Consider the following 14,280-nt stretch of genomic DNA (forward strand, 5'->3'; position numbering starts at 1 on the left):
AATTACAAAATAAACTATTCCAACTAAAACCCTTACCAAAATTATGGGCTTCTAGCTGTATAGCAAACAGACAAGAAGAAGTAATTCTAGCCAGAGCCAGAATTGGACATACTCATTTAACCCATCTGTTTCTTTTGTCAGGAAATGATCCTCCCCAGTGTAATCATTGTCATACACCACTCACAGTCAAACACATACTTCTGGACTGTACTCTATATAATAATGCTCGACTAATGTCTTTCAATTCTCTGTCAAATTTAAAGGAACCTTTGTCACTTCACCATATCATAGGCGAAAATTCAAATCTTGCAGAATTCTTCTCCTTTCTAAAACGAATAAGATTGTATAACCGTATTTAACTGCTTATAAATCAACAAACACAGATTGTATGCATCACTTCCATAAATGCAATATGGCCTAAGTAGCCATTGCACTTTAAACCCCAACAACAACAACAACAACTACTCCCGAATCACTGTGCGGCCTGCGAAACAAATCTAATTTTCAATATGGCCCCCGTACGGGAAAAGGTTGGACACCACTGCTGTGCAGTAATATCCCAATTTAGAAACGCCATGAGTTTGTTAGCACAGTAGTAGTTCTTGAATCGGATATGCATTATTTATTTAATGCATCAACCTTACGCTTGTTTTATATATATATATATATATATATATATATATACACGCACACGAGTAGTAGAGCTTTTTACGAATATTTCAGTAAAAAACAGTACAGTGTTACCATACGTTGCATTGTGGTAGGTAAGGCGGTACAAGTGTCGAAGGATTTCATTCCGAAATCCATCAGGTCTAATTTTGCTGGATTTCAAAGTTTTTATAATATTTATATATTATTTATTTGAATACATGGAATTTTTCTGAAATTCCATGCTTGCAATTTAGATTTACTGCACCACTAAAAATAACAGGAATAACATTTTCTATGCTAGGACGACCCATCGGAATGATGCCCCAACTGGGCTTATACTCCTGTCTTCGCGCTAAAATGGTTCTACATGCGGCGTTAAATGATGCTGAATAAATACTTAAATTACTATTATTATTTGTGGCCTCGAGAATTTTCACGTCTTTGACCTGAGAAAGTTGCACACCAACCATGCTTAACAGTAACATAAAAGAAAATATCGTAGTAGCAACAACTTTTACTAAACAAAATTAAATACATATAGAGCATTTCATTTTCATATTTTACTTCCAAAAGTTAATGTACTGTGGATTTGCTGAAGTTGAACAAATTTAAGATTTGGCTTTGACTTCCTAAATTGAATTTATGGTGTCAGAAGGTCTTGTTTGTTAAGGGGAAATTACTGTCATTGACAGTACCCAGTGCGCTGTCCTTGCAGCCTTACTGCAGCGTTAAGAAAACTTAAATTGGTCTCGACAGGTCTTTTTCATTTTTAACTACGTTGCGCGGACTACGAGGTTTGTTGCTGATAAATTCTCTGCCTGCTCCACTCTTTTTTGACAAATGGATATCAAATTATGGAGGGATATATCTTTTTATGTGTAACAGCTGGCTTCCTTCAAAAAACCCTTATATCTATTTTTCACAGGTTCGAGAAAGAATGCCAGCCCAAACCGTCACTTTCAGCAAAAGTGAAAGTAGAACTGTTATGAAATACCTGTTTCTACAGAGGAAAATACGAAAGGAAATTCATGCTGATTGATATGTTGGGTACGTTAGGACAACAGTGTCGATGCTATTTAACCATAAAAATCTTTGTTGCAAATTTTAAAAAAGGATTTTTTGATACAGGATGCGGGAGGACAGGAAAACCAATTTGTGCGACAGTGCCTGAAAATGTTGATGCCATTCACATCATGATACTGTCTGATAGACGAATTTCAGCTAAATTTATAGCTGAGACTTTAGTCATGTCCAGGGAACGTGTTGGATATGTTATTCATGACATTTTAGAAATGCGGAAGCTTTCTACCAAAAGGGTCCCCAAATATCTGAATGCTGATGAAAAGCGACAGCGTGTCCTGTCTTCAACTGCCATTCACCATTTTGAGCAAGGTGCCAATGATTTTTTTTTTTTTTTTTTGGCGCGAATTGTGGCCATGGATGAAACACAGTTCTCCAAAGAACAGTTGGAGTGGAAGTACAATGCTCCCCCAACGCCGTCCAAAGAAGTTCCGCACACAGAATTTTCCTAGGAGATGTTATGTCCTCGGACACGGATGGGATTTTGTTTATTAAGTACCTGGAAAAGGGTAAAACGATGACTGCCGAGTACTATTTATCACTTTTGGGAAAACGCATGGGAAATCACACCCGAGCAGTGCTGTTTTTGCAGGAAAATTCTCCGGCACATCGAACACATGCTAGATTGGTTGAACTAGGCTTCCGGCTTCATCAATCCCCCCATATTTACGAGATTTTTGCGCCCTCTGACTACTACCTCTTACGAAATCTCAAAAAACATTTAAAAGTTATCAGATTTGTATCAAATGATGTCATACGAGCAACAGAAGCGTGGTTTGGGGGGCAGTTTTCCAGTTTCTGTTTTAGGTTTATAAATACTGGAAGAGCGTTTTGGAGTTGAAAGACAAACGTTAAATAAACTATATCTGTACTTGGATTATCTTGTTTGTTTCTCTTATAGACAGAGAACTTATCAGCACCCCCAGTTCTTCCAGTTGATAATTCAACTTAGGATCACCATGACTCAGATGCGGAACTTTGAAACTTAATTGCCACTTTATAAACCAGTTATATAGTTTAGGCCTTGTTAAAGCAAACTTTTCCAGGTTCTAGTTATTAACAACTTTGATCACCTCAGTATAACCTCCTCTGTTGTAATCGGCAAATTTTGACATTAAACATGTAATACCATCATCAATGTCGTACTGTCATAAATTATATTATAAGCATAATTAAGTTCAGAGCAAAAGCCTCAAGCTACGGAATATCGGGCATGGCCTCTTTCTGTACGAAGCTGTGGTAACGTGGATTTGCTTATATTTTAAGCGTAACACCGGTTGGTTTTACTGTTATTGTCCATGTTGTTATTATTTGCCCAATTTTTTCCCTCCTTTCTTTTTCTATTAGAAAGAAATTTTTCTGTTAGATGAGAATTCTCTCTCTCTCTCTCTCTCTCTCTCTCTCTCTCTCTCTCTGTGCGTGCTCAGTTTATAGCAAATACAAGCGTTTTTTTAGTTCGCGCTATGTGGTGATAAAGAAAATAAAGCGATTATTGCACAAAATTGGGTCCTCAGCACACCAGATAATCCAAAAAAGTAACCATCGGACGAACACTGGCCCCTTCTCTGGATAATGTAAAAGCACAGATTGCCACCGTACAAACAACCTTCCAAATGATGAGTTCCTTAAATTATTGTCCAAGTTCGGAAAAATCTTTACTGTTGTAGTTACACAGCAGAAAAAGTTGTTCCAGGGTGCTATCAGCTCACCAGCCTTCTGGGATGCTTGCCAGTGGAGAATCCCCCCCCCCTCCTTCCTCACCCGTTAAGGGCTCTTCCATTTTGCCAGTGTCTGACGTTGCCACCAGCAGGTTCACAGATGGAACTCTGGCTATCTAGGATTCATTGAAGACATTGCATATAGCAAAACTGTGCTTAAATTGCAATTTCCGAACGCTCACTAATCCGAATTCCAAATTGTCATATTTTTTCATTTTGTCTGCTTCCGTTAGAAGTTGCAATGCTCAGATATATAGCAACATCCTATTCACATTCTAGAGAACATTGAAGTCACCTTTTTGACCTTCAGAACCGTACACTGTACGAATATATCGATTGTGTATGTGTGTATAGTATACAAGGAGAACTGTCTTAGAAATTTTATTTTGTGTTAACTTTTCCTTCTTATGTTAGCCATTAATGGGAATGTTTACGCGCCTCTCTATGAATATTTCCTTTTGTTGCAATAAAAACTAAAGGTTACCAATACAATAAGGGGGAAAAAAACAAAACACAACACCATATATAATAGCAAGGTGGTGGACAGGATATACAGTACTTACAATTACGTCTCCATTGGACGCGGTGAAACGGTAATCTTGAATGCGTTACGAAAACAGTTTCAGAATACTTACTGGAAAAATGTAAATATTAGTGCAAAAGATAAATTTTAAAAAGTGGCAGCGACACCTCAACGAGCAACGCTGTATATACAGTATTGACCAGTGCGTACTGAAAGGGTAAACTGCGGCGGTTCGCACACTGTGTCTAGGCACCTTGGTTGTGTATATAGTGACTAGAAGTTGTGAATCAAGTGAAAAAGGTTTGGGTACCGTTTGGATAATCACAGCAGAAACATTGAATGTGTGTTATATTTCAGATTCTTAGCAAATCTAGAAAGAAATAAGTAAACCGCATTACGAAAGCTTTGACAGCATACTGTGATTCTTAAATTTATTAAATCAGACACTACAATACGTCTTTCATTTCATGTGCTGCTGATTACAAAGTATCACAAAACGTGAAAGGAATATTATATTGGGAGGTATGTGCAATAAAGTGAAAACAATTACTTTTATATTTTTTATTAATACATAAGTAATCAACTACATTAACTCTTTTCATGACTGCTTTTTCTGCCACTGTCTTAAAGCTTGGTTAATGATCTGGTGGTAGTAAGATGCAGTGATTCTTTCAGAAATTCTGTTAGATTGGAGGGGGAAGGTTACTCTACGTTCAAAAATTATATAGAGCATATATAATGAAGGGTTTGGGTGTAAAAGATGATGGAAAGTGATATTTTTGTGAAAGCTGCAGGTATTTGCATGTAACTAATGCTTGAAAATCTGCTTGAATTTCATTGGTGGCTTTTAGAAGCAACAGTACATGACGATACAATTATATACGAAGGGACCGAAGTTCTCCCAAAACTTCGCCCCCCCCTCATGGTTATACCTTTGGTAAGCTGTTAATGATAGTTAACTATTTTGATATTCTGGTCATTGCAGAAACATGGCTAACATCAGAAATATTTGACTCTGCATTTATTACTTACATAGCTTGTCTTCTTTGTGTACCTGTTCAAGTTCAATAAAATCTCTTATCAGTAGCTTATCTTCTTCCACCAGTAATACACGATAGTGCCGATTCTTTAGAGATTAACTTGATGTTGTATCTCCTCCTTTTGACATTTCAGGGATGTTGCTAATGGACGGCACTAATTTTCGCAACCTTCAACTATTAAAGCCCAATTTAATGTGTAATTAATTACTTGATTCTTAATTTTCTGAAGTGATGATCTAATGCAGCAATGTTTCTGTGACACTAGTTTTTTTTTTTTTTTTTTTTCCCTCTTTCCGTTTTAATTTTTAACAGATCCGGACCTGTAATTTTCAACTTACTTGAAATGGAGGGGGTGGGGAATCTGAAGGTTTCCCCCAACCCAGCGCATATTCGATTATCTGCTGGGGTTGGGGGATTTCCCTCCCCACCTACCAGCAGTTTTTTTTTTCCCCTTTTGTTTTCTTCAGAGGAGGTGGAATGCAAATGAATAGTTTCAAGCCGATAAGTATAATTAGTTCTTTAATTCACTGATAAAAATAAAATAACAGAACCATAGTTTTTGAAGCTTGTTAATTTTTCAGGCAGGTTCGGAAAGCAACTCGAGTGGACAGATTTTCATGAAATTTTATGTTTGGGTCATTTATCGAAAGATTTCGCGGGGGACATTTTTAATTTCATTTAAATCGGACTAATAGAATTTTTTTTTTTTTATTCTATTAGTCCGATTTAACAACATGATGTTAAATCATGTTCAGTCATGTTCTTCCTCATGCACAACATGAGTTTTATACACTAGGCGGCCACTTTAATAGGAACAGCCTAGATTTGTGGTAGCTTGAACTCAACGCAGTGCCGAATCGTGCTACGGGAACGCTGGTTTTTATGACTCGATTGCTTTTTACAGTTGTTGCAAACTGGATGGTCGCGGATCTCCAACGCCATATTCCAATATTCCACGTTGTCTCATAGGTGCTCAGTTGGATTAAGATCTGATCACCACAGTAGGTTGAATTCTCCCTCGTGTTTCTGGAACCAATTGTGTACAGTTTTTTTGTGCGCATTATCTTTTTGGAATAACCCATTTGTAAATGGATATTCCACGGCCATGAAGAGATGTATGTATATATTGTTTCAGCGGCACCTGAAACGTTAGTTCATCTCCGCCTCGTTTCACTTTACAGAGTCAAAGGCCGGGAAAAAAAATAAAAGTAAAATAAAAATAGAACATACATAGTAACTAAGCAACACCATTTGACTAATTAGTGTAAACAAACTTAAAAGCAACAAGCTATTTTGTCTAGACATAGACAATGAGCACAAAAGGTAATACATAATGGCAGAGCCCCAAGATTTGAGAACCATATAAATTTACAGTTCACATACCGAAATCATGTGTACATACACCAATGCAAGATAACAGAGAGCAAAAGGGCCAATTTTCATAAATGTTAACAAGATTCAGTATCATTCCAAAAGGGCATTATAAGATTAGTTGGCCTCAGTGTAGTTTCTACACAACTCTTAATAGACAGCTACTATAAATCTATACAGCTACATAAATATTGACCTTGTACCCGTGGAACAAAGCATGTTCCACAGCCTTACATCTCAGAATTTGAGGACGTACTATGAAAATGATTATTGAACAAAACACACATACGTATATCACATGTAATACATATACAAGACAGCATATACACAGTCGTACGTGTAAATATATACAAGACAGGAGAACACTATACACTAAATAGATCACTGAGTCTATATAGTTACATAATTTTTCTGTAGCCATGAAGCCAAGCTGAGTGTCTATCTTGACAGTGTATTTTATGGGAGGCGATTGTCCCTCCTTAGAAGATATGGAGGGTGGTACAGAAGAACTCAATCCAAGTGTAGTTGTTGTTGCAGCCCGAGTTTACACTGTTTGAGGTAATGCACTGATTTCTGATTAAGTAGGTGCAGCAGTGGTCGATGAAGCCGTAGTTATGGGAACAGTTGAAACTGTAGTTGTTGTAGGTACAGTTGAAGCTATAGTTGTTGTTGAAGTGTCCACGGGAGCAGAAGTTGCACTATTTAAGTCAGAAGTTAGATAGTCTTCTAGCAAAGACATCATGGGCAAACAGTTGGAGAGCATGAAAAGCGTTAACGTTTTGAACTAAGAGAGAGACTCTTGACCAGGAAAAGTTTTCAATTGACTTAAATAAACCATCTCTTATGGCGTTGTACAGTTGACACTCATACAGGACGTGTTTCCAATTTTCAATACTACCGCAAGCACAGAGATCAGTTTGGGATAACCTAAATTTGTATAATTTCTCATTTAGAGATCCATGTCCTGTTAATAAATAAGAAGTTCGCAGATCCATAGAGAACCAAGTTTTAATTTTCTTGCTTGACATGAACATAACTTCAGGAAAAAATTCTTTAGTGACAATACCCAGAGATATGGTGTCCCAACGTGTTTTCCATGTATTTAAAAGTTCGTGCCAACACCTAGCTGTTTTACATCTGTTTGAAGATCTATGGTGATATTCAATTGGAATTTGTCTCTTAATGCGAAAGCAGAGGCCTCTGTATATTAGGTATAGGTTCAAGGGCAACGTGCCAGCGATAACTTGTAATGCCGATGTAGATACGGTTCTGCATACTTTTAGAATACTAAGAAGCATAGTTCTCTGCAAACTAGCTAGTTTTGCTTGAACTATTTTTGCCCTGTGGAACCATGCGCCAGCGGCATAAGTTGCCATAGGGAGGAAGACGGCGTTGTAATAAACCTGCATGGTCCGACGCGAGAGAACCCAGTCAGTTCTAGAGATCTTCACGATGGCACCAGTAAAGTTTCTAATTTTAGCAGTTACATGATTAAGGTGTGAGGAAAAAATTTAGTCTACAGTCCACAATCATGCCCAAATATTTGGTTTACGTGACAATTGGAGTCGAACATTTGTTAATTTTGACTTGTGGTGGGCGGCCATGAAGAGATGCGCATGGTTGGAAACATTTTACAGGTAACCATTGCATCCAAGCACCCATTGTGGTCCACGAAAGTTCGTCCCAAATATTTACACCGCCACCATCATCCTGTGTGTCCATGAACCCGTGCTGCTTTCGACATATTCTGTTTCTCCTGTCGGCATGGAACAGCAGCAGCCAAGGTTCGTTAGACCAGGCAACGTTTTAACCAATATCCCCTGTCTTTAAAGGGGCGGTTCCAGGATTTTCTAAAGGGAAAGAAAAGAGGTTTACAGGAATCATTTAGTTTTAATCATCGTGCAGCGAAAAAAAATCCACGTTATTTTGAGGCGGTCGCAGGTAGGCCTATATAACCTTGCTTTTTTTATCAACCTTTTGGATGGTATTAGTAATGGCCGCATGGTGCAAGAAAGCCTATGGTTTATGCTGCACCAGCAAAAAAAAAAAAAAAAAAAACCCGAATGAAACAACGAAGAAAAAAAAACGAATAATTAATAAAAGAGAAGGAAATTAAACCTATTATCCTATGCGTTTCCCTCACCCGAAGGTACTATCCAGAATTATATGACCCCTTGAATTTCCCCAAACTGTCAGCCTCTACCACCCATGTAGGCAACTTATTCCAGTAATTTATAACTCACTGGCTAAAATAAAACTTCCTGCAGTCCAATCTAAACATCTCCCCCCGTAACTTGAATTTATGTCCCTTAGTTCTAGCATCATTTATAATCTTGAAAATTTCGTCCTCATTCATTTTACTGATGCCTCTCGCAGCCTTAAACACGTAAATCAAATCTCCTCTAAGGTGTCTAGTTTCCAAACTCTGCAACCCACATATTCGAAGTCTTTCTTCATAAGGGAGCCCTTTTGCCAATCTCACCAGGCGAGTTAACCGTCTTTCTTTAGGTGCTGTCTCCATACTTGAGCACAGTACAGTATTCCAAGTGTGGACTAACAAAAGCCTTATATAATGGGATTATCACGTCCATATCTCTACTTGAAAGTTCGATAGATCATCGATAGGACACCATGGGCCTTCCTTGCAACCTGTTACAATGCTCAGAGAATTTCATGTCTGACCGTATCGTAACACCCAAGTTCCTTTCCTCCAGTAGTGGGTTTAGTTGAACTCCAAGTGAATAAGTTATTTTGGGATTACTGTTTCCCAGGTGTAATACCTTACACTTTGTTGGATTAAAGCATAGCTGCCATTTTTCTGATCATTCCTGAAGTCTATCTAGGTCTCTCTGAAGAAGCTCACCTTGACAGTGATCATTAACTACCCTACCAATTTTAACATCTGCAAATTTAGACATCACGCCCTCTATCCCTTCATCAATGTCGTTTATATGAAAATTAAAAACAACAGTGGTCCTAATACTGATCCTTGGGAAACCCCACTTCTTACATCAACCCAATCTGAGGAACAGCCATTTATCACATCCCTGTGCCTCCTGCCCTGAAGCCATCTTGATATCCATCTAAGGATTTTCCCAGTGATTCCAGCTTATAAAGCAACCGCTCATGTGGGACTGAGTCAAAAGCTTTGCTGAAATCTAAATAAACAATGTCGAAATTATTCCCTAAATCCAGCTCATGAGTGATCCTTTCAAAATAGCAAACCAGATTTGTTAAACATGATTTTCCCTTTACAAAACCATGCTGAGTATCCTTGAGAATTTCAATTCGATCCAAATGATCCTAAATTCCACCCTTGATCATTGCCTCCATGATTTTCCCTACCATTGAAGTTAGACTGACAGGTCGATAATTTCCCACTTCACTCTTAGAACCACCACCCTTATGTAGATATTTATCGCTGGCGTTGGATGAATTCGATGTACTTTTAACTTACACTTGGCATTAAAATCGTCAAGTCGATTAGCTCTCCAAATGAATTGCTATACCGTGAATCAAGTAGCATCGTATCTAGATAATTAATTATTGAATAATCCATTATTAGTTTAATTTTCATATGCACAGTGCTGTGTATAAGATTCAGTTTAAATGGTATAAGAAGGATTTTTTCCCTCGTTGGTGGAGATTAGTACCAATTTTTTTTTTTTTTTTTGTCCGAAAATTTAAGATGATTTCTGTAAATATTCTGTTCTTTTTAAATGTAAAAAAAAAAAAGCCATTATCTTTAAAAATGCCAGCACAGTTGACATAATCAATGTCCTTTCCACACCAGGTTGAAAACACCTGATCGCTGGGGCATGCTTCCTTTTTGTTTTTTATTCAGTATTCCACAGCGGGTGGAACACCAGCGTTCGAATCCCGTCAATGACGCGGGAAATTGTTATGGGCCAATTTCACAACGTGGCTTAGTCAGTCCGTCTCAGGTGACTAGTTTGGTGGTCTCCCCCCCCCCTCCTCCTCCTCCTAGAATCTCGTATTTTTCGTCCAGCAAAACAGGCAAATGGGCCACATAACAAACGCAATTTATAGATAATATATACGGTGCAATATGGTCTTAAGTCGTTGATGCGCCTAAAAACTCAACAACATCTTTAAAGATCTTAATAAAAATGAAGGAACGTGATCAGAAAGAATCCAGGCGTAACTTCGTTTTGTTTCAAGCTACATTGTTACTTTTTTGTGTGTGTGGCGTGTTGTTGTTTTTGTCTCTACATCCAAGTCATTATATTGATGCTCCTAAATCCTTTGTAGAATTGTTTACGCTGCTCAACCTCCGATCGCTGAGACCTGCTGCCTTTTTTATTTTATTGAGTAGACCTCGAAAATTAGTTTCCTGTACCATCATTACTTTAATACAGTGGGTTGCAAATATGTCCACTACGGTTCTTATCAACTTTCCAAATTTTTTTTGTTCTGTATATCGTCATTTCAGGCAGTTACTGTTGACATATCTAAGGCTTTTGATCCTGTTTGGCATCTTCTAAAGAAGCTTCCATCTTATGGATTGCTGACTTTTTTTTTTTTTTTTTTTTTTTTTTTTTTGGCTATTGAGTATCCAGTCTTCTCTTTGATCGCTCTCTGCGGGTCTCTCTTAAGTTCTTCACTAATGCTGGTGTTTCCCAAGGTTCAGTTTTTCTCCCACTCTTTTCTTCTTGCATATTGACCTCCTTGCACTGACTGGAAATCCTATTTATAGTTTTGCTTATGATATAGCACATTGCATTCCACCTTCCAGTTTGAGAAACACAACCTGCCAAAACGGATTCATCTTATCGAATATCCATCACCAATTTCTTAAATGCCGATTTCCAGGTAATTCTTCAATGGGGCAAAGATAACTTAGTTAATTTCAATTCTTCTAAAACTCAGTCCTTTCTTTTATCTCGCAAAAAGGATTCTTTTTCTTCTGTGCTTATCTTCGATGACATTCAGATTTTTATATAAGATCACATATCTTTATTAGGAATTACCTTTATTTCTAATCTCTTGTGCATAAGCACATCTAAAATATTGCTTCCTCTAAAAAACTGGATTTTCTCTTTCATTGTCGGCGTTACTTTTCTCGCTCCGTTCAATCTGAAATCCACCCTACCATGGAATATTGTTCCCACATCTGGAGTGCTTTCCGAAAACCTTAAGTTTTTAGAATCTACTCAAAGAGGGCAGTTAATGAGCCGCCTATTACAAAGTCTCTCCACGTTCGTCTTATATGCATTCTCTTTCTGCTGCATCCTTTTGTATAGATACTTCCATGAGTATTGTCCTTCTGAATTGGCATCTGTAATTCTCCCACTCTCTTACAAACCTGTCCGAACGCGTGCCACAATCAGTTGGCATCCGATTACTGTCCAACTTGAGACTTACCAAACCAACTTTTCTTCCTAGTTTATCCCTTCAACTTGTGTTTTCTGGGACAACTTTCCATCACATGTATTTCCTGATAATTACAATCTACAGCAATTCAGTTCTAATGTCAACAACTTCTTTCACGTTTCTACACTTCCAACCCAAACACAATACGAAGTACTATAGGTTCTAATACTTGTCACCTTCGTGGGTTAAAGAAACATAAAAATAGTTATATAGGGTATAATGGAGGAGAGGCAACACCCCCATACAATAAAGTTCTTTTCTTTAAGTTGTGGATAGATAAAAATCATATAATCACAGTTTCTCTTTCATTAAGGAAAAGCTATGTACGAGTTATCTTTGTATCTGTAGGAGGAAGAGTCGGTAAGGCATTCACAAACGAACGCAGCTTAATAAATGCCAAATTTTGTCAAAAAGATTACTCGTGTATTATAAATTTAGAGTGACATATAAATTGAACTCCTGAGAATATGAAAGTTTTCTATCCAGATCTGTGGAATATTTATTATGCAATTCCGATGAAATAAAAAGAAACTTAAGTAAAAATTGGAATATAATTATTTGGGTATTGCCACCACAATTAAAGAATGACCCCCTTAAAAGTATTTTATTTTACTTGGTCGGTTGCTAAAATAGTAACGCTGTCTCGTGATCTGTCTTCCTTGCTTGGTGTCTTCTTTATCTTGAACAAATAACATTAGTCATAATGTCGTCCATCGCTCCTCTGTGAGCAAGAGTAACCTAATCACTGTCACGCTGCGATTGCTTACGTCTTGCGACAGCTGCACGTCTATTCCCCCTTCATTAAGTGGTTTCCCCCCAACACATTATACACCTGCAACATGCTCGTTTCGTTCTACATTTCTGCCATCTGTCCATTACTTCCGACAGCCTCGTGTACATATTGCCTGCTGCATTATGACTTCTTTTATTTGCTGTTCATCTTCAATCGTATCTCCCCCGAATGTTTGCAGTTATTTCTGTTGAAAACAGTATTCTACATTTGTTTTAATTTTAGAAAAATATGTACAAACGTTCTATAATTGCCTTTTGTAAGCGAATTGATTAACCTTTAACTGCAGAGAACTCAGGTACTGTGTCGTCTTTTGCGACACCTGAGTCAGACTACCTTATGGTAAAGCCCACGTAGATATGCCGGATCCAGTCGTATCGATCCCCCAACAGCCACCAATGAGGGCTCTTTAAAGATGATCTTTTTTTTTTTCCAACTACGAGCAATGTATGCTGGGTAGTGTGATCTCCTCATGTGAACAAGGATGCCGGTAAGGATGCTACAATAATTATTACATATTTTGTATTTTCTTGAAGTATTTCATTTAAAAAAAGTGATACTGAATTTTTTAACTGCCTCAGTAGCAGAAGATCATAGCAGAAGACTCCAGCTTTGCCAAACGATATTCTTTTGGAAGTTCGTTTAATTTAGTGTTACATATATTATTTATATAATGCCGGATTCATTTGTATCAAGAAAATGTGATTTAATAATTGTTAATGTCTGTGAAAGGTAGCTGTATTCTGCGATTTATTTCTTCGGATTTTGTAGCTACTTATTTCGTAGTGTTTCTTTACCAATTTTTATTTCAGTAATGTAAATCTTTTATTCGAGTGTTCATATGGAATTATCTGCAGTGAATTTCTTTCTAAAAGATATTTTATTTCTTTAATATATATCTTCAGTATTCCAAATTAGAAGATATTTTTCCAAAATTTTAATAAAATAACTGACGTAAACCCCTAAAACATGCACGGTTAGTCTGCAGTATACATTTTCAGCTGTATATTATTTTCAGCTTTATATTATTTAAATATTATTAGTTCAAATATTAATATGAATCCTACAATTATTAATAAATTCAGTCTTGGGATTTGTCGATCGCTACAAGCTAGCTGCACACCTAGTTTGTCTACTGATAAATTCACCCTCCTGAAATTCGGAAAATGGTACTTTTTCATTTTAGTTTTCTGCTATGACACTGAAGTATTTTCAAATATCAAAGGAATTTAAGAGGTTTCTATGGCAATAATTATTGTAAACGTTGGTTGGAAACTTGAATTGACGCCGCCTGCCTGGAATTATCAAGTTAATTTTTTTAAATAAATAACTGTTTGCTTTGTGATAAACATTAGGTGATCATGATTGGATGCAGTGGGCCACTTTCGAAAACATTTTTGGGTTTGGTACATTACGCAGTAGCAGTATTCCCGAACAGTTCCAGAAGTATTTAACTTCATTCTAAAATAGTTCTGTCTTATTTCTCGCAGTGTACTGCTACTGTGTTCATCTTCGATGACATTCAAATTTCTAGACAAGAACGCATATCTCCATTGGGGATTACCCTGATTTCTAATCTCTATTGGCACACCACAAACATTGCTTCCAGTGCAATGAAAAAAAAAAAAAGGGCCAATTTCGCTTTCGGTATTACTTTACTTTTCTTCTGTACAATTCTGTAGCACTCTACTCTATACAAATTTCTCAAATCCC

General features: G+C 37.2%; 1 protein-coding gene across 3 annotated transcripts in view; it reads left to right on the forward strand.

The window, feature by feature from the left end:
• Positions 1–14,280, forward strand: part of LOC150083538 (long-chain-fatty-acid--CoA ligase 6-like) — a 238,822-nt gene that overhangs the window by 122,447 nt on the left and 102,095 nt on the right. Inside the window, exon 1 of one of the 3 annotated variants that reach the window (XM_090377342.1) lies at positions 13,027–13,057. The exons of the other annotated variants lie outside the window; for them this stretch is intronic. Coding sequence (XP_090233468.1) covers positions 13,052–13,057 — 6 coding nt within the window. The 5' untranslated portion in view covers positions 13,027–13,051. Of the gene's footprint in view, positions 1–13,026; positions 13,058–14,280 lie in introns of those variants that run through there. 3 annotated transcript variants of the gene reach the window in all.

This window comes from Mastigoproctus giganteus, chromosome 7 (genome assembly GCF_048544385.1).
Source record: "Mastigoproctus giganteus isolate SK-2022 chromosome 7, ASM4854438v1, whole genome shotgun sequence".
NCBI classification, from domain to species: domain Eukaryota; kingdom Metazoa; phylum Arthropoda; class Arachnida; order Uropygi; family Thelyphonidae; genus Mastigoproctus; species Mastigoproctus giganteus.